General features: G+C 45.3%; 1 protein-coding gene across 4 annotated transcripts in view; it reads right to left on the bottom strand.

Moving 5' to 3' along the window:
- Otud5 (OTU deubiquitinase 5) overlaps window positions 1–20,203 on the bottom strand; it is a 42,065-nt gene that overhangs the window by 19,454 nt on the left and 2,408 nt on the right. For all 4 annotated transcript variants that reach the window (XM_070040492.1, XM_070040491.1, XM_070040493.1 and 1 more), the window contains one exon: window positions 7,500–7,593. In XM_070040492.1, the coding sequence (XP_069896593.1) occupies window positions 7,500–7,593 (94 nt within the window). The remainder of the gene's footprint in view (window positions 1–7,499; window positions 7,594–20,203) is intronic.

The following is a 20,203-nucleotide window of genomic DNA, read 5'->3' as shown; positions in this document are numbered from 1 at the left end:
GAGGAGGGACAAGATAGGAGAAAGAGCTATCCAATGACCTATAGAGCTGGGGGAATTCAGAGAACTTGTTTTGACAGAAACTGAAACTTCTCCTCTTGCTGATGCTGCACTTGGCTACCTGCACCTGTTCCCCCCTCTCATGATCCCGCTGGAAGAAGTCCTCTAGCATCGTACCATACTTCATTCTATCCGAAAGAGGCTTCAGAAATTCTCAGCCTTTGCTAGGTGTGTGGTACATACATGTTAATCCAAGCACTCAGGAGGCTGAGGTAGGATTTCAAGTTCAAAGCCAGCCTGAGCTAGAAAAGGAGATGCTCAAACAAAACCGAACAAATTGCACTATAGTTTACGCCTGTAATCCTACCCACTCAGGAAGTTGAGATCTGAGGATCAAAGTTCAAAGGCAGCCAGGTGCTAGTGGCTCACGCCTGTAATCCTAGCTACTCAGGAGGCTGAGAACTGAGGTCGAGGTTCAAAGCCAGCCTGGGCAGGAAAGGCCGTGAGACTTTTTTGGTTGGTCATAGGGCTTTAACTCTGAGCCTGAACACTGTCTCTCAGCTCTTTAGCTCAAGGCTAGTGCTCTACCACTTGAGCCACTGCGCCACTTCTGGTTTTCTGAGTGGTTTATTGGAGATAAGATTCTCACAGACTTTCCTGCCCAGGCTGGCTTTGAACCATGATCCTCAGATCTCAGCCGCCTGAGTAGCTAGGATTACAGGCGTGAGCAACTGGCTGGCTGTGAGACTCATCGCCAATAAACCACTCAGAAAACTGGAAGTGGTGCTATGGCTCAAGTGGTAGAGCACTAGCCTTGAGCTGAACAGCTGAGGGACAGCACCCGGGCCCAGAGTTCAGATCCAATGACAGACAAAAAAAAAAAAAAAAAAGTTCAAAGGCAGCGCAAGCAGAAAAGTCGCAGAAAAGTCCATGAGACTCTTATCTTCAATTAACCAACAAAAAGCCAGAAGCAGAACTGCAAGTGGTAGAGCAAAACCTAAAGGCTAGCACTCAGGCCTTGAGTTCAAGTCCCAGTACCGACACCAATAACAAAACAAAACAAAACAAAACAACAAATTGGTTCCAAAAACCTCATACTCCTACTCATGTGATCCTCACCAAAAAAATCCTACTTTACCCATATGTAACAATAACACAGAAACAGCACAATTCACTCAAGACCATATATGGGGAATGGGGACGTGAAGATGAGGCCAGCCTCTTAAGGAGTAACTGCTAGACCCAAGTGACATTACCATCCTCCACACAAGACAGTTATCAACTATTCTACCTTACCTCCTGGGGCCAGGATTAATCTTGTTTACCTCAGTTTCCCCATGAGTACTAATAGGAATCAGCTAGAAACCAGGAAAGGCCAGGGATTGGAGCAAATAACAGGTATGAGGAGCTGTAGCCTTCCTTCGGCCATGGAGGTCAGCATGAACCTTAACCCCCAAACATGACACATTTTTGCTTTCTCTGAGCATATAGAGATACCCATATACACTGTCACATGTGTACCTACATACATCAGGGCCTGCCAAAGACATTGTCTGAGACTAAATACCCACCTGGCTAACTAAATGACAACACTGAACCACTGCATGAAGCCAGTAGATGCCCTTGCCACCAATCAGAAAAGACAGAAGACTGCAAATACAGGAGCAAACTCCCTCTCCTGCCCTACCATATTTCCTTCTAGGCTTTGCTGGGGGTATGCTGGAGAGGGAGTGACTAATAAGCCTAACAGATTTGCCTCAACTTCTTTCCCCTGGTGCCTAGGCAAAGTCCTTACTCCTTAGGGTCCCTAAAATATAGTCAATATTTGCCAAGACTTATATCAAGAAGGCTCAAGAGACAGTTCTTTTTTTTTCCTTTTCTTGTGCTGGTACTCGGCTTGAACTCAGGGCCTTGGGTTCTTGCTCTTCTTTTTTTTTTCCTCACAGCTGGTCTCTAACACTTGAACTACATCTCCAGTCAGGTTTTTTGCTGGTTAACTCGAGATAAAGCACCTTGTAGAACTGTCTGTCAGGATGAGCTTCAAACCAAGATCCCAGCTCTCAGCCTTCTGAGGAGGATTACAGGCCTGAGCCACAAGCACTGGCTTGAGCCTTGAAAAGGCTTTAAGCACAGGGTCCTTCCATTTGCTTTAGAGGGTACTGGCAACCATTTACTTCCCAGGTTTCTAACTGCCTGTCTTCCTGAAGTGCTAAGGACAGAAAAGGAAACTTTTTGTCTGTAAGGGACCTAAAAGTAAACCACACAATTCCAGGTACACACTGCAGTAGCAGATGACAGAAACCTGATCTATTCCCTCCAATTCTAATGAGGAAAATGGAGTCAAGAAAAGACCCCACCCACCTATCAAATAGCTGTGGCTCATAATCCCAACTACCCCAATGGTCACACACCAGTGGAGAAGACAAGAAATTGGAGCCTGGTCTCTTAGATATATGTTCCTCTGCTCAATGATTCCCATGGCAAAGATGAGAAAATGGAAGGATAATGAGCAAAGAAAGGTCAAAGGAGGCTGTTGTACAGGAAATGGCTTATAGGAATCTTCTCCTTTAGTGGCCTGGTTCAACCTCGAACCATGATGCTGTGATACTGGCTATGTGGCCCCCAAATCACAGGTTACAGGCCATCTCTCTTCCCTCTTTCCTTTTCTCCTCTCTCTTCTTCTTTCTCCCCCCTATTCCCCCTCCCTCCTTTCCTCCCTCCCTCTTTCTCTCTCGTCAGTTGTGGGGCTTGAACTCAGGGCCAGGGTGCTATCCTTGAGCTCTTTTGCTCAAGGCTAGCGCTCTACCACTTGAGCCACACCAGCACTTCTAGCTTTTTTGGTTGTTAATTGGAGATAGTCTCAGATATAGCGCTCGGGCCTTGAGTTCAAGCCCCACGACTGGCGCACTCGTGCAACCACATGTGCACACAGGATCTAAGATCTATCTCTCTCAGTGTGGACAGTCTTGTTCCAAAAACAAAATGTAGAAGGGAGTGGTCCTGGTCAACATTTCTGGCCATAACAAACACAGCCATAGCCACTCCCCTCTGGCCCATGCTGACACATTCATAAGGCCTCCAGTTTGCCCAGAAGCCATTAACATAGCAGAGCCAGAGGCTTTTGCTGAGTCAAAGTTACTTGGAGAAAGGGACAGATGCAGACTCACATTTCTAGGAGAAGGTTATCTGAACACAGCAGGGGCAGGGTGGGCCACAGGATACCTAAGAGACTCCTACCTCCACTCCACCCAAACCTTCACTGCTATTCACAAATCCCCAACAGGAGGCAGTAAGGGAGAACTGGGTATAAGCAATTCATACTAGTTCAAAAAGAACTTCCAGACCTTAGAGACAAAACAGAGGTCGGAAAACCACATTCCTCAAGGATTTCTAACAGCAGAAGGTTACAATGTACTGAGACGTCAAGAACACAGCCAAGGTCACCTAGCCAGTGGACAACCCAGCTAAGAACCCAGGGCTTATAGGATCATAGAAAAATTGTGTTCTTAGGGCTGGGAGTATGGTTCAAGTAGAAGAGCGCCAATCTGGCAAACAAGAACCAGAGTTCAAACTCCAGCACAGAGAGGGAGGGAGGGTTCTTTAGACACTTAGGAGTTCCTATGACAGCTCTGCCACTAATGACCCTGAGCATATCATTTCCCTTTTATTTGGTGGGGGGGGGGAACGAAAGTGGTGGGATCAAACCCAGAGCCTTGCAAATGTTAGGCAAGTACTCTTCCCTGAGATATGGCCTCAGCCCTGCTTTTCAAAGCCTTAATCTATTCAGATCTATCTCAATGGACAATGACCCAAATTTCACAGGAGAGCCTGAACCGCCCAGATTTGCACACAGTAGGGGTCAGGGAAACAAGAAAGTGTTGTGCTGTATGTTTGCAATCTACCCAACTCTAACTCTCAGTTACGTGCTACTTCCAACTATTCAATGCATGGCAGGAAGTCAGAGCCTGCAGGCTTTTGCACTAAGCTGAAGATGACTACCATCTGTTCTTGTATAAGCTAGGCGGGAATAAGCTAGGGATAGCAGAAGGCCTGGGGACAAAGTCCCCTTCCCAGGCACATGTATTGTGTACTCTGCACCAAGGAAACCTCTAGATGAAGCCTAGAGACCAGGGGCCATGTACTTCAGGGGAGAGGCCATGGGACTTCTGAGGTTTTACAGAGAAAAGCCGAGGGCAGCCCAGTCACGGGAAATGTGTAGCCATAGTGCTGATAAGGAAGGGCCTTCAACCTGCTGTGGTCAGCTCTTCCTGTAAGCTTGGGCCCCTTACTGGAAGGCCCTAATGGTGTAGGAGGGGTGTTGGGAGTGTTTGGGGAGAATAGCTAGACACACACACACACACACACACACACACACACACACACACACACAGCTCTTGATATGGGTTATTGTACACACCAGGACCTCACTAACCCAAAGGGCTGCCTGAATGATCACCAAGTCCAGATGTCCAACTCTACCATTAACCCTGCTTTCTCCACACCCAGCCTCAGGTCAACATACAGCCTAGCATCTAACAGGTTCCTCCTACTTGTTCTTTTTCTGCCTTCCCTTTATCTAAGATGCTCCCAAACCCAGTTCTTTCCTCTAGGAAACAGCCCAGGGAGAATATGAACTCAAGCCAGAAGGGTGGGAGATTTGGAATTTTCCCAGACTAACAGAATCCATTGCCTGAACAACTTCTGCTTGGTAGAAGGGGGAAGCTACCATTCACTCCACCCATTCAAAAAACACTTCTGGATCTAAGGCACCAATAACAATAACATCTGGGTTTTATTGTTTCATGAGGGTTATGTCAGGCACTAAGGGATTTACCAAAGTAACCTCATTCAACCTTTACAACAATGGGGTCTTTCTGACCCCATTTTACAGCTCAGGAGAGGCTCAGGAACAAAGAGTTGCTTGTCCAAGGTCACACCAGAAAATCAGTGGTATAGCTAGGAGTGGTACCTGAACCAGTCTAGCCCTTTAGTAGATAAGTGGATTAACCAGAACCTAAGAGAAAGAAGAGCAAAACAAGAAGGGCTGCAGAGTTATGACCTGGGGCCAGGACTAGGAACCAGATCTTCTGACTCCCAGCTCAAAGTTCCTTCCTATTACAGTAAGGAAAACTTTTTTGTGGAAGATAGCAGAGCTCGGGAGAAAGGAAAGGTCATACTTCCAGGTTCCCTCCACACTGGCATGGAACTTCACAACTACTTCTTAGGTCACAGATTCAGAACCAGAAGACCCTCAAAGATCTAGCTCTGGGCTGGCTAACAAGTGATATGAAGAATCTATTAATTTTTTATGTGTGATAATGGCTTTTTTTGGTGCCAGTCCTGGGGCTTGAACTAAGGGCTTGGGCACTGTCCTTGACCTTCTTTTGCTCAAGATTAGCACTCTTCCACTCAAGCCATAACTCCACTTCTGGATTTTTGATAGTTTATTGGAGATAAGAGTCTCACAGTTTTTTCTGCCCAGGCTGGCTTCAAACTATTATCCTCAGATCTCAGCCTCCTGAGTAGCTAAACTTATAGCAATGAGCCACCCGTGCTTGGTGAAAACAGCACGTTAATGTAAGAAAAAGAGAGACTAAGAGTCTATATTTATTAGAGACATACAAAAATATTTATAAATGAAATGATCAATGTCAGGGTTTTGCTTTTAAAATGGTTTCAGGGGAGTGAGAAAGAGTAGGCAGGGTAGTGAGTGATGAAACAAGGCTAGCCATGTGTTGTGTTGATGACTATTTTGAAGCTAGATATTGAGTGATGGGAATCTGTTCTCCTAATGCAGTAACTCAGTGTTGCTCCCATGGCATGCTGACTACCCTCTGACTACCCTCCTCCCACCCTCCTGAAATTCTCCAGCCCAGAATTTTAATCTAAATATGAAAGCCCACTTCCCCCCATTCCCATCTATTCTGGTGATAGGTACCAGAATTCCTTAAAACAGATAGGTCAAGGGAGTTGCTCAAACAATAAATTCCCAGAGCCAGACCTGTATTCTAAACTTGTGAAACCCTCTGAAATCCTCCAGCTACCTGGGACCCTGACCCCATCCCTTACCGTACTTAAGTCCCTCCACCCCTATTCTCCACTACACCTCCAGTCTCCTGACTTTCCTCAGGTCACCATAGCATCCCTCTTCAACCTTCAATTAAAGTTGATCTGGTCTGTTGAGTTTGTTGTTCTTTCTTTATTCTAATGCCCTCACAACTCAGTTTCCTAACAATGGCTATGCAAAGTTTCACTATTCTACTTCTGTGTAAGTGAAAAAAAATCCATGATAGAAGAAGTTTCTAAATCCATGATAGAAGAAGTTTCTAAAGATCTAGTTTGGTACACACACACACACACACACACACACACACACACACACACACACACACACACACACACACACACACACACACACACACACACACACACACACACACACACACACACACACACCCCCACCCAGAGAGGGTCTGGGTGTAAACACACTCATCCTGTATCCCCCAGTTATAGCAATGTGCTGTGGTTAAGAGCATAATCTAATCCAAGACTCCAAATGCCAATTTATTACATACTGTGTGTGACCATGGGCAAGTTACTACCCATCTTTGAGCCACTTTTACTACCTGAGAAATGGTAGCAATAGTCACTATAATCACCTACACCTGGAAGAATTGAGTTTCCTGTAGTGCCAACAGAACAATCTGTCCCTAAGTGATTTATTTATTTATTTATTCAATCTATTTATATACTTTACTGGTACTGGAGCTTGAACTCAGCCTATGCTCTCCCTTGGCTCCTTTACTCAAGGCTGGTGATCTACCACTTTCCTGTTCACTTTGGGCATTCTGCTGGTTAATTAAAAGTCTCAGACTCTTCTACCAGGGCTGGCTTCAAACCCCAATCCTTCCTTAGAACTCAGCCTATTCAATAGCTAGGATTACAGGCATGAGCCACCAGCAACTAGCTCCATTTTCTTTATTAATATCATTGCTGTTATTTTGTTGTTGTTTTTTTTCAGGGAGGAAAGTTTATTGGGCTGACAAGTGGCTTAGTGGTAGAGTGCTTGCCTAGCATGCATGAAGCCCTGGGTTTGATTCCTCAGTACCACATGCACAGAAAAAGCTGGAATTGCCACTGTGGCTCAAGTGGAAGACTTCGTGCTAGCCTTGAGCAAAAGAAGCTCAGAAACAGTGCACAGGCCCTGAGTTCAAGCCCAAGGATGGGCAAAAAAAAAAGTGTTTATTGGGGGGGAGAGCAAACTGCCAGCCCACATGACATGGAGGCACACAGAGACAGAGAAGGAAAAAGAGCACCATTATTATTCTTGTACCACCAAACTTTCATGACCCAAGGCCAGCAGCAGAATACTAACTTAAGGTTGGAGCCTGGAGCCTGGAGCCAGATAACCCTATTCAACCCTGTTTCAGGGACCACTCCAGACAACTGAGAAACAGCCCAGGGACAGCCCTAGGCCCTTGAGGGCTGAGGTAGAGACTCACCTACAGCCCGGAATAGACAGGCGCCGTCCTCCTTCATCTGCTTGATGATGAAGCCTTTCTTGTCTCGCAGGGCCTTTTCAAACCAATGCTCCTGCTGAAGGGAAGATGTGGGGATGAGCAACAGGGAAGGCCTGTACCACCTCCCCAGGGCCCTTCCCTCAAACTCTTAAGGAACTCAGATAACTAGCATAGAGGAAACTGGGCAGTTCTTGACCCTTCTTGACCACTCTATATTCATAGAGTAGGAGTCTCTTTCTTCTATAGACTGAGTAGGAGTCTCTTTCTTTTATAGACTGGGTGAGAGAGAATAACACTTGCTCACAAGGGGGCCCCATTTGCCTTCTCAATCCTGCTGATCTTGTAGGGCCTGGTCTAGGCAGTCAGAGGCCGTGACCAAGTAAGTGCCTATATGAAGTGTCTGGTGCTACTTCCAAGGAGTTTCACCCAGGGGAGATGTTGAAAAGAGTGACAGACAAGAGCCTAGATCTTTAGCCTCACATACAGCTGGGGTATCCTAAGATTCAGAAGACAAAAGATGTACAAAGATAGATCTCAACTTTGACTTTTAATACATATATACACAAGATTTACACCATTCTATACATGTAAGTTATATACACGTGAAAATTTTTTCCTATATCTTCCTTTTTAGTGTGTGCAAGCACACACTAAAGTGTGAGTTTGACCTCAGAGCCTCAAGTTCTTGTTTAGCTTCTTCACTCTCATATCTGGCTCTCTCACTTGAATCATGCCTCCAGTTCCAGCTTTTTGATGGTTACAGATAAGGTTTGTCTGCTGGTTCTGAACCTCAAGTCTTCAGATCTCAGCCTAAGTAGCCTGGATTAGACGTGTGAGCCACCAATGCCTGGCACACCTTCCTTCGTGATAAAGGTATATAATCCTTTGTCCAAAATTCAAAAACTCAGACAATTTTAAACATCAAGTCTTCAAAAACAAGTTTTTAAAAATCTAGCCTTTATCCAACTTGTGTTAACTACAAGTGACACCCAAGGATCTCAACTGGGAGTGAAGATTCAAACGTTTTGCAGCAGAAACATTCAGGCATTTGCTCATTAAGTCCTGCTTCATTCTCTGCTGAAGTGTTATATAATACAAAATACATATACCAGGGAACTTTTTCCAAAATTTGAAATTTTCTAAATTCCAAATCACATCTGGCCCCAAAGGTCTAGGATAAATGAACCCGTACACATGTGCACTTTCAGATTCTTAAAAAATTATCATGTACTACTCAAGAGGTATTTTCCATTTTAAAACAAAGCAGATTTTTCCCAGACTCTTTGCGCCCTCTGCTGGACACTAACGCAACCAGCCTGATCTACCAACAGGGCAGCAAACTACAAACCTGCTCAGTATGGACATTCACCCAACCCAGGGATTTGCAGATCTCAACTAATACTAATCACACAGAGGGTCATCTTTCTCTCTAAGGCCATTTGTCCCCTTAAGGAAATCATCTCCTTGGAAAATACTTGGAAAATAAGGAGAGGAATTTCTGTCAAAGAATAAGCATAAAGTTTAGAGCTCTGTGTTTCACTGGATGCCCTCAATGGGCATCCAAAGGGGGCACAGACTGTAACAATCTTACAGTAGTCCAGGTGCCCTTCCTGCCATGGAGATTGTGGACTAGCACATTATGCGAGTTACCAAATCCATCCCTGCTTGACAAGAATCAGCCATTTACCACAGCCATGGCACCACTACAACCAGGGGGTGTCCATCAAGGAAGGTGAAACAGTAAAACTAAGTTCACACTTGACAGAAGGATGAATTTTGAAAAAAGGAGGAAGCACACCAAACTCCCAGGTATAGAGGAGATGACAGAAGAAAGCAGGAAAAGGGGAGTAGTAGGACTCTTATTAATCCAAGAAAAATTTACAGATCCTGAACTGGAAAATGAATAGATAAAAATAAGGGAATGTGGTAGTGTGCTTGCCTAGCATGCATGAAGCCTTGGGTTTGATTCTTCAGTACCTCATAAACAGAAAAAGCCTAAAGTGGCGCTGTGGCTCAAGTGTAAGAGTGCTAGCCTTGGGCTGGGAAGGTGGCTCAGTGGTAGAGCGCTTGCTTGCCTTGCATGCCTGAGGCCCTGGGTTCAACTCCTCAGCACCACATAAGCAAAAAGAAAAAAGCCGGAAGTGGCGCTGTGGCTCAAGTGGTAGAGCGCTAGCCTTGAGCTGAAGAGCTGAAGGACAGCGCCCAGGCCCAGAGTTCAGGCCCCACAACCGAACCCCCCTCCCCCAAAAAAAGAGTGCTAGCCTTGAACAAAAGAAGCTCAGGGACAGTACCCAAGCCCTGAGTTCAAGCCCCAGGACTGGCAAAACATTAAAAATTAAAAATATCATGCCAGGGCTGGGAAGGTGGCTCAGTGGTAGAGTGCTTGCCTTACATGCATGAGGCCCTGGGTTCTATTCCTGAGTACCACATAAACAGAAAAGCCAGAAGTGGAGCTGTGGCTCAAGTGGTAGAGCGCTATCCTTGAGCTGAAGGACAGCACCCAGGCCCAGATTTCAGGCCCCACGACTGACATAAAAAATATATATATATCATGCCAGTCACCAGTAACTTACACCTATAATCCCAGACATTCAGGAGGCTGAGATCTGAGAATTGAGGTTTGAAGCCAGCCCAGACAAATTCTAGAGAATCTCCAGTTAGCTAATCTCCAATTAGCCAGCAAAAAGTCAGAAGTATAGGTATGGCTCAAGTAGCAGAGTACCAGCTATGAGCAAAAAAAAAGCCAAGGAAGAGCACCAGGTCAAGTTCAAACCCCAGTACCAAGATGAAGAAAGGAAGAAAGAGAAAGAAAGAAAAAGAAGGAAAAGAATTATCTATCTTGATAAGCTCACAAACAAGATGGAAGAAAACAGACAATGACCATACAAAGTGTATGCTTGAGACTTTGAAAGAGGTGAACACACCCTATAAAACAAGAGGAGGAGAGCTGACTCTGTCATTAGGGTTGGCATTTAAGCAAAGGATTAATACACAAAGAACTCCAGAAATGCTTGCTAACTGATTCTATCACTAAGCACCAGGGATAGCAACCCAGAAGCGAGCTCAAGTAAAGGCCCAAGTAGGACTAGGCTTGTAAGCAGGGATCGGCTAGGAAGAAAGATGAGCTCTCATTAGCTAAGTGTCAGCTCTACAGTAGGTACAGACCTCATTTAATTGCCCTTACCAGAGCCCAAGTGTCAGGAAATGCTATCCTCATTTTACAAAGGCAGAAAGGATCTGGGGTGTGAACACCAGCAAATTTTAGTTTAGAGGCAACAGAGGATGCCTATTGAGTCATAGCAGAGACATAACTGGCAGCAAGTCTTGGGGAAATCCTAATTTGTCCCTAAATATTGAGGAATTTGCAGACACAAGAACAGTATTTGGGTCCAGGGCAGCAACATAAGTATCTAGGTCTGGATCTAGAGGCTGTACCTTTAGCAAGCATCAACAGCCTGAAGAGCTTAGACTTTGGCCTTTCACTTTCTCACTGGAAATATTAAGGAGGTATTATTGGGAATGGAGCTCCAGTCAAAGATAAATTTAAGCTAGTAGAGTTTAGGCCCTGAACTTCACAAGTTCACTGCTGAGATTATGTGACAATCTTTCCCTACTTTGAGCATTCACAATTGGGCTAAGCTCTCTGATATCGAAAATGAAGGCAGGACTATGTGACATACTGACGTATAAAGGCCCAAGAGAAGTCAGAATAGACTGTGAGACCCAACTGACAGATGTTCTAATCTAGCTCCACCATGTGATGAACTGCTCTGAGCCAATTTTCTGATCTGTGAAATAAGAATAATGGCCTGGTGCTGGTGGCTCACATGTGTAATCCTAGCTACTCAGGAGGGTAAGATCTGAGAATCATGGTTCAAAGTTAGCCCAGGCAGGAAAATCTGTGAGACTCTCATCTCCAGTTAACCACCAAAAAGCCAGAAGTATCACTGTAGCACAAGTGGTAGAGCACTAGCCTTGAGCAAAAATGCTCAGGGACAAAGCCCAGGCTCCGAGCTCAAACCCCACAGCCAACACCACCAAAAACCATAACCATCACCATTACCACCATTTTTATCCAGTTAGAAAAGATATAGGTAAAGCAGGGTGCCAATGGCTCACACGTGTAATACTAGCTACTCAGGAGGCTGAGATCTGAGGATCATAGTTTAAAGCCAACCAGGGCAGGAAAAACCATGAGAGTCTTATCTCCAATGAACCACCAGAAAACGGGAAGTAGCGCTGTGGCTCAAGTGGCAGAGTGCTTGCCTTAAGCTAAAGAGCTCAGAGACAGCAACCCAGACCCAGAGTTTAAGCCCTAGGACCATCCAAAACAAAAAACAAAAAAACTGGTAGAACATTTTTTAGGATAAGTTAGCAACACAGGCTAACTTGAAGATCTTAACACAGGGAAGTTACCTTAGAATATCAGGTGAGACCTAAATGCAATCATAAGGTTCAAAGTCAGCCAATGCAGAAAAATTCATGAGGGCTGGGAAGGTGGCTCAGTGGTGAAGCGCTTGCCTTGCATGCATGAAGACCTGGGTTCGATTCCTCAGCACATAAGAAAAAAGCCGGAAATGGTACTGTGGCTCAAGTGGTAGAGCGCTAGCCTTGAGCTGAAAAGCTGAGGGACAGCGCCCAGGCCCAGAGTTCAGGCCCCAGGACCGGACCAAAAAAAAAAAGAAAAAAAGAAAAATTCATGAGACACTTATCTCCAATTAACCACCAAAAAGCCAGAAGTGAAGCTTTTGTTTCTCAAGTCGTAGACTCCTAGCATAGAGCAAAAGAGTCTAGTGACTGTACCCAGGCACCAAGTTCAAGCCCCAGGAACAGCACACAAAAAAAGAGACAGACAGGGGCTGAGGCATGGCTCAAGTGTTAGAGCACCTGCCTAGCCAGCACAAGGCCTTCAGTTCAAACCTTAATACCACACACAAAAAAAACAAAAAAAACCAAAAAACTGTGAAATGGTAGAGTGCTAGCCTTGAGAGAGAAAAAAAAAAACAGGAACAATGTCCAAGCCATGAGTTTAAGCCCCACAACTAACCAAAAAAAAAAAAAAAAAAAAAAAAAGATAGAAAAGCACCAAATAAGAACACAACGCTCTTGAGGGCTGAGAATATGGCTTAGTGGTAGAATGCTTGCCTAGCATGTATGAAGCCCTGGGTTCAATTCCTCGGTACCACATAAACAGAAAAGACCAGAAGCGGTGCTATGGCTCAAGTGGTAGAGTGCTAGCCTAGAGCAAAAGCAGCTCAGTGACAGTGCTCAGGCCTGAGTTCAAGCCCCAGGACTGGGGGAAAAAAACATAAAAAAGCAAAAACAAAACCCACAAGGCTCTAAGTTCCACCCTAAGTACCACCACAAACATGTGCAACATGCACATAAGAGGAAGATGTGATATAGAAAAAGCCACATACTGGGGCTGGGAAGGTGGCTCAGTGGTAGAGCGCTTGCCTTGCATGCCTGAGGCCCTGGGTTCGATTCCTCAGCACCACATAAGCAAAAAGAAAAAAGACAGAAGTGGCACTGTGGCTCAAGTGGTAGAGTGCTAGCCTTGAGCTGAAGAGCTGAAGGACAGTGCCCAGGCCCAGAGTTCATGCCCCACAACCAGACCAAAAAAAAAAAAAAAGAAAAAGAAAGAAAGAAAAAGCCACATATACATATGCAGAAAAACCACCAGAAACTGAAAAATGGCTAGAATTCTTCCCCAGAACCTTTAGAGGAAGTGTAGTCCTGCCAATAGCTTGATTTTGGCCCAGTGAAACCAATTTTGGCCTTCTGGCCAAAATTACTTTTATTGTTTAAGCTATTCAGTTCATCGTAATTTGCCACAGCTGCCATAGGAAAAGCTGATATCAAGTCTAAGTTGTTTCACTGTAGCATTCCTTGGTATCTGAGCTCCACCCCATGCCTTGTAGTTATGGCATGGCTCTCACTCTATACCACACATCTTTGGGGGGGGGCAGTTAGAATTAAGGCAGTAGGGGCCTGGAATTCTCTCCTAGTCTGGGAAGTTGCCAACCCAACCTATGGGTAAATGAGCTGCACTGAAGGGACAAAGGAGGCAGGGAAAGATGGCAACAGCAGCAACAGCAATGGACAGATGCCTTCTTAGAACCCATGGCCAAGAGATGTGTTTAGTATTCTGGGCCTCACAACTCTGTCCCAGCAACTCTGGTGCCAAGACTATGTCCTTCCCCCAAACACCCAGGAACACTGGCACAGCTCCACAGGCAAAACATAAGCAATCCACCCAATGAAAAACACAGACACAGACTTCTTTTTTTGTCAATCCTGGGGCTTGAACTCAGGGCTTAAGTCACTGTCCCTGAGCTTTTTTTTTTTTTTTTGCCAGTCATGGGGCCTGAACTCTGGGCCTGGGTGTTGTCCCTCAGCTCTTCAGCTCAAGGTGAGCGCTCTACCACTGGAGCCACAGCGCCACTTCTGGCTTTTTCTGTTTATGTGGTGCTGAGGAATCGAACCCAGGGCCTCATGCTTGCAAGGCAAGCACTCTACCACTGAGCCACCGTCCCAGCCCCGTCCCTGAGCTTCTTTTGCTGAAGGCTAGCACTCTACCACTTGAGCTACAGCGCCACTTGCAGCTTTTTCTGTTTATGTTGTACTGAGGAATTGAACCCAGGGCTTCATGCATGCTAGGCAAGCACGCTACCACTAAGCCACATTCCCAGCCCCCACAAACCCTCCAGGTCAGGAGGAGGATAGTAGAGCAAGACCCTAACCTATAGCTCAGATCCAACTATTTGGCAATAAAAAAGAATGAAGTACTGATAAATGGTACACCACAGATAAGCCTTGAATACATTATGTTAACTGAAAGAAGCCAAGCCAAGCCAAAGCCACAAAGGACTGAATAGCATATGATTCCACTTAAATCCAGACTAGACCAACCAATCCAAACAAAAAGTAGATTAGTGGCTGCCAAAGGCTAAAAGAAATTGAGGAGATTGAGGAATGATGGCTAAGGGGTGCAGTGTTCCTCTTTGGGTTGATAAAAATGTTCTAAAATGACTGGTGACTCACATCTATAATCCTAGCTACTCAGGAAGCAGAGATCTGAGGATGGTGGTTCAAAGCCAGCCTGGGCAACAAAGTTCATGACTCTTTTTTTTTTTTTTTTTTTTTGTCGGTCATGGGGCTTGAACTCTGGGCCTGGGCGCTGTCCTTCAGCCCTTCAGCTCAAAGTGAGCACTCTTCCACTTGAGCTACAACGCCACTTCCGGTTTTCTGGTGGTTTACTGGAGATAGGAGTCTCACAGTCTTTCCTGCCCGGGCTGGCTTTGAACCGTGATCCTCAGATCTCAGCCTCCTGAGTAGCTAGGATTACAGGCGTGAGCCACCAGGGCCCGGCAAGTTCATGACTCTTTACCTTCAATTAAACACACACACACACACACACACACACACACACACACACACACACACACACACACACACACACACACACACACACACACACACACACACACACACACACACACACACACACACACACACACGCTCAAGTGGTAGAACACTAGCCTTGAGCACAAAAGCTTAGAGACAGTGCCCAAGCCCAGAGTTCAAGACCCAGTACCAGCAAAAAAAAAAAAAGTCCTAAAATTGACTGTGGTGATATACTAAAACCTACACTTTTAATTGGTGAATCACATAGTACAGGAGTTACATTTCAGTAAAGCCAAACACCCAAGTGTCTATAGCACTTGGCAGGGAGAACAATGAACACCAGTTTAAATGTACATCCCCCCAAAAGCCAAAATCCCACTTAAAACTGAACTACCAGGTACCCCATGGCTCATCCCTAAACTAATCAGGAGGCTGATATATGAGGATCACGGTTTGAAAACAGCCTGAGCAAATTCCTGAGACACTTCTCCAATGAACTAGCAAAATGCCAGAACTATAGGTGTGGCTCAAGTGGTAGAGGGCCAGCCTTGAGCAAAAAAGCTAAGCAAGAGCACAGGCCCTGAGTTCAAACCCTAGTACCAGCATACACAAAACTATTTTCCAGGAAGAGTGGGTGTGTGGAAAGGAATTAGTGAAGAGTTTGCAACTTGCTTCAGAGCATCCATTTCATAAATGGAGATAAACAAGACCCAAAAAAAGGAACTACAGCAGACCACACAAAAACTTAGTGTAGAAACAGGACTCAAATCCATGTTGCTTAGGTAGGAACCATTTTCTGCCTCCTCAACAACTATCTGATTCTGGAAGTATTAAGAGGAGTTCAAGGGTACACGTGAACCGTAGTGGCTCACACCTGTAATCCTAGCTACTACAGAGGCTGAAATGGAAGGATAGTGGTTCAAACCTAGCCTAGGCAGAAAGTCCATGAGACTCTTATCTCCAATAAGCTACTCAGAAAAGGCTGGAAGTGGTGCTGTGGCACAAGTGGTAAGGAGCACTAGCCTTGAGCACAAAGACGCTCAGAGATAGCACAGAGGTCCCAAGTTCAAGCCCCAGGACAGGCAAAAAATAAAAAATAAAAAAGAGAAGTCCAAGGAATAGACACTAGATGATGTATCACTAAGGGGTATACAAAAGCTCCTGGGAAAAAGCAAAATGGTGCTGGAGTAAACCGCTTATCTTGGACAAGAAGAATCAGTCAAGGTACAAGGTAGGCAAGATCCTACATACATACACTCAATAACCCTGGGCAGGAATGGACTTTGCAAAAATGACAGCTGATGACAAAATGACAAAAATGACAGTTTCTTACACTTAATTATAAAACAGCTCAGCAAGATGCTCCAAAGCTCAAACTGTTCCCAAACAACTCTTTATACTATATCCAACAGGCTCCACACCAAGATTATGACCATACCACAGCTGGTCACAAACATTGCCATTCATCAACTTTAAGACTCACACCAAATAGGCAACTTTGCATGCCCATCAAGCTTTAGATGGCTGAGAGAGAACAGAGGGGTAAACAAGGAAGAAAGATTTAAAAAAATCCAGTTTCTCCTCAAAAGACACCTACTATTGACTGTCACTTCCAAGTTCAAAGTGATAGGAGTTCCTTAAAATTCTAAAGCTAAATAACAACTCATCAGCAACTTATTTGACCAGTGAAGAGACCAAGGTGCAGGGGAACATAAACAGAACCTATTCTGGTTCTTTTAATAAAACCCAACCAACCCAGAGTTGGAACTCAGACAAACTAACTACTGGCTAGACCCAGTGTCACCTCCTACTTCAGCACCTATACACCTTTTCCAAGAACTCTAGGAGTTCCCCAAACTCAAGTTATCCTTTTCAGAAGGTTAAATTCGCTGCAAGGCATCCATATCTCTCAGAAAAGAACCCCTTAACATCATCTCCCAAGCACTTAGACATGCAGATGCCAGGGACAACAGAGGTATATTTGCAGAACCTGGATCAAAATCCCCTTCTGTCCAAGAGATCCTATAGGCCACCAGGCTATAGATATCTTGGTGATAGTTTAGGACCAAGATTAGGATAGCAGAAAGAATCATTCTCTACCCCCTTCCCCCACAAAAATAATAAGCCCTAAGTTGAGCCAGAGGTGGGGCAAGAGGGTAGGACAGAAAGCCTCTACTATGTCATAAGTAAAGGCAGATTTCACCAACCCACAGAACTTTACTCTCATATTCTTATGGGAGCAAATGTCAGGGCAGGATTGCAAGAAGGATGCAAGAAAGTGCTTTATTTTTCCTAGTCCTTGGGCTTGAACTCAGAGCCTGGGCACTGTCCCTGAGCTTCTTTTGCTCAAGACTATCAAACCCAGGGCTTCATGCATGCTAGTCAAACATTCTACCTCTACGTACACTCCTAGCCCAAAGTGCTTTCTGTATTAACATGGCAGCACAGTACTTCCTTCTCTGTCCCTAGGATGAGGGATGGATGTACAGCATCCCATTTCCTTTTTTTTTTTGGTGGGTCATGGGGCTTGAACTCTGGGCCTGAGCACTGTCCCTCAGCTCTTCAGCTCAAGGCTAGCATTCTACCACTTGAGCTATCGCGCCACTTCCGGTTTTCTGGTGGCTTATTGGAGATAAAAGAGTTTCACGGACTTTCCTGCCCAGGATGGCTTTGAACCGCAATCCTCAGATCTCAGCCTCCTGAGTAGATAGGATTACAGGCATGAGCCACCAGCACCTGGCTAGCATCCCATTTCTATAAGAAAGAAAGACTTTATCCTACCCTTGGAGAGAAGAAACAACTCCTAGTTCTGAATGCATTAAATCCAGATGATTTGTCTTGACAAAAAGCATGGGTGGAGGCCAGGTATCAGTGGTTCACTTCTGCAATCCTAACCACTCAGGAGACTGAAATGTGAGGATCATAGTACAAAGTGTGCCCAGGCCAGGTGGTGGTAGCTCATGCCTGTAATCCTAATTGATCTGATGACAGTTTGAAGTTAGTTCAGGCAAGAAAGTCTGTTAGATTCTTATCTCCGATTAGCCTCCAAAAAGCCAGAAGTGGAGCTGTGGCTCAAGAGGTAGCGCACTAGTCTTGAGCAAAAAAGCTCAGGGACAGTGTCCAGGCCCTGAGTTCAAGCCCCAAGACTGGCAGACACACATAGACACACACACACACACACACACACACACACAGAACCCAGACAGTAAGGTCCATAAGATTCTTATCTCTAACCACCAGAAAACATTGGAAGTGCAGGTATGGCTCAAGGGATAGAGCCTAAGCCTTGAGCGAAAAATCTAAGGGACAGCACCTAGGCCCTGAGTTCAAGCTCCAACACCAGAAAAAAGCCAAAAGTACTGAGTCAAAAGGAGAGGGAGTTGGGGGAATTTCCCAGGAATATGGATGCCCCAAGCCCAAAAGCTGTTCCAAGTTGGGCCCTTGTGGTCTGTAATCCTAGCTATTCAGGAGACTGAGATCTGAGGGTCACAGTTTGAAGCCAGCCCAGGCAAGAATGTCTGTAAGACTTATCTCCACACTATTCAGAAAAAGCCATAAGTGGTGCAGCGGTTCAAGTGGTAGAACACTAGCCTTGAGCATAAAGAAGCTCAGAGACACTGCTCAGGCCCTAACTTCAAGCCCTAGGACCAGCAAAAACAAAACACAAAAAAACACCCCCCAAAAAAACAGTTCAAATCTCTCCCAGGTCCAGAATCCCTCTTACTACCTCAGACCTGACAACCTTCTTACAGAATGTAGGATTTCCTTGGCCCTAACTTTTGCCAGTCCTGGGCTTGAACTCAGGGCCTGGGCACTGTCTCTGAGCTTCTTTTGCTCAAGGCTAGCACTCTACCACTAGAGCCACAGCGCCACTTCCGGCCTTTTCTGTTTATGTGGTACTGAGGAATTGAACCCAGGGCTTCATACATGCTAGGCAAGCACTCTACCACTAAGCCACATTCCCAGCCCCATAAGGAATTCTTATGACCTGTGTACCCACATTCCTCTGTCCAATGAAGGATGCCTCTTGGTTCCACTGAAGATAATTTCACGTCCTCTCCGAGGTGATAAAGAATCACCAGGTGTATAAGAGAGCTTCATGCCCAAGGGGGATTCAGGAATCAGTCTCTAACTCAGAAGACCTCTTGTCCCAGAGGGAAATGGCTCAAGCCCCAGGAAAGAGGCCTAGACTCTCTCTCAGAATTCCATCCAGCCTCGGTACTGAGAGGAAAGTGGTTGTCCCCAAGGCAGGAACTCTAACATTCCTAAAAGGTTTCCCTGACTAGAAGAGTATGTATGTTGCCCGAGGTGACAGCACCCTCAGGGAAGATTCAGGTATCAGATTCTAAGGTCAAAACAGGCACTCAACCCCCCAGGTGGGAGGAGCTCTCAGGACTCGCTACATCCACGTTCCAAGGGAAGGTTGTCAGGGCTCAGTTCCAGTGGGCAGAGTCCTGTTTGTGAAGAATACCTCAAGTTTCTTGAGGAAGAAGTTTAGACCTTATCTGTATAACGTCTCTGGAAGGTATATGGGGTTCTTGTCCCCAAAAGAAACTTCAAATGTCCAGCACAGTGGATCTCAGGCCCTTGACGGCAGGACTAGATCCATAGAGGGGCTCAGACATCACTTCTAGAACTGCACCCTGCCCATGTACCAAACTGTGATTTCAAAATACATAACAAGGAGTTCAAAGGCACTGGGTGGTTCAAGCCTGTAATTCTAGCTACTCAGGAGGCTGAGATCTATGGATCAAAGTTCAAAGCCAGCTCAGGCAGGAAAAAGTCCATGAGATTCTTATTTCCAATAAACCTTCAAAAAAGCCAGAAATGGAGTTGTGGCTCAAATGATAAGAGTGCTAGCCTTGAGGGGAGGAAAAAAAAGCTGAGACAGTACCCAGGCCCTGAGTTCAAGCACACACAAAAGAAGCTCTCAAACCCATTAGAGGGGAAAAAATGGAATATTAAATCTTCAAAGTGTGTTTCAGTCTTTATAATGGAAGTAAAGGATTCTATAACTGGTTGGTAGGGGGCTCTCAGATGCCCATGAATGTTCACTTCCATCGCCTGGCTCAAGCCAGCTTTTGTTAGAGACAGCCCCAACCTTCCTATTCCCAAAGAGTGTTCTTGAGTTTATAAACATAAAAGTCAAAAAGTAAACAAAATAAAAATAAAAATGTGTGCCAAACCTGACCTGTGTTGCAGTCCCAAGAGAAATGCTCTGGGGCCTTATGTGACCCCTGAGGCCTGATGACAGAAAGAAAACCATGGAAAATGGGGCT

Source organism: Dipodomys merriami, unplaced genomic scaffold (genome assembly GCF_024711535.1).
Source record: "Dipodomys merriami isolate MVZ:Mamm:240054 unplaced genomic scaffold, mDipMer1.0.p SCAF_3, whole genome shotgun sequence".
Lineage (NCBI taxonomy): Eukaryota > Metazoa > Chordata > Mammalia > Rodentia > Heteromyidae > Dipodomys > Dipodomys merriami.
Note: the sequence above shows the minus strand (reverse complement) of the source record. Positions and strands in the feature narration are given on the sequence as shown.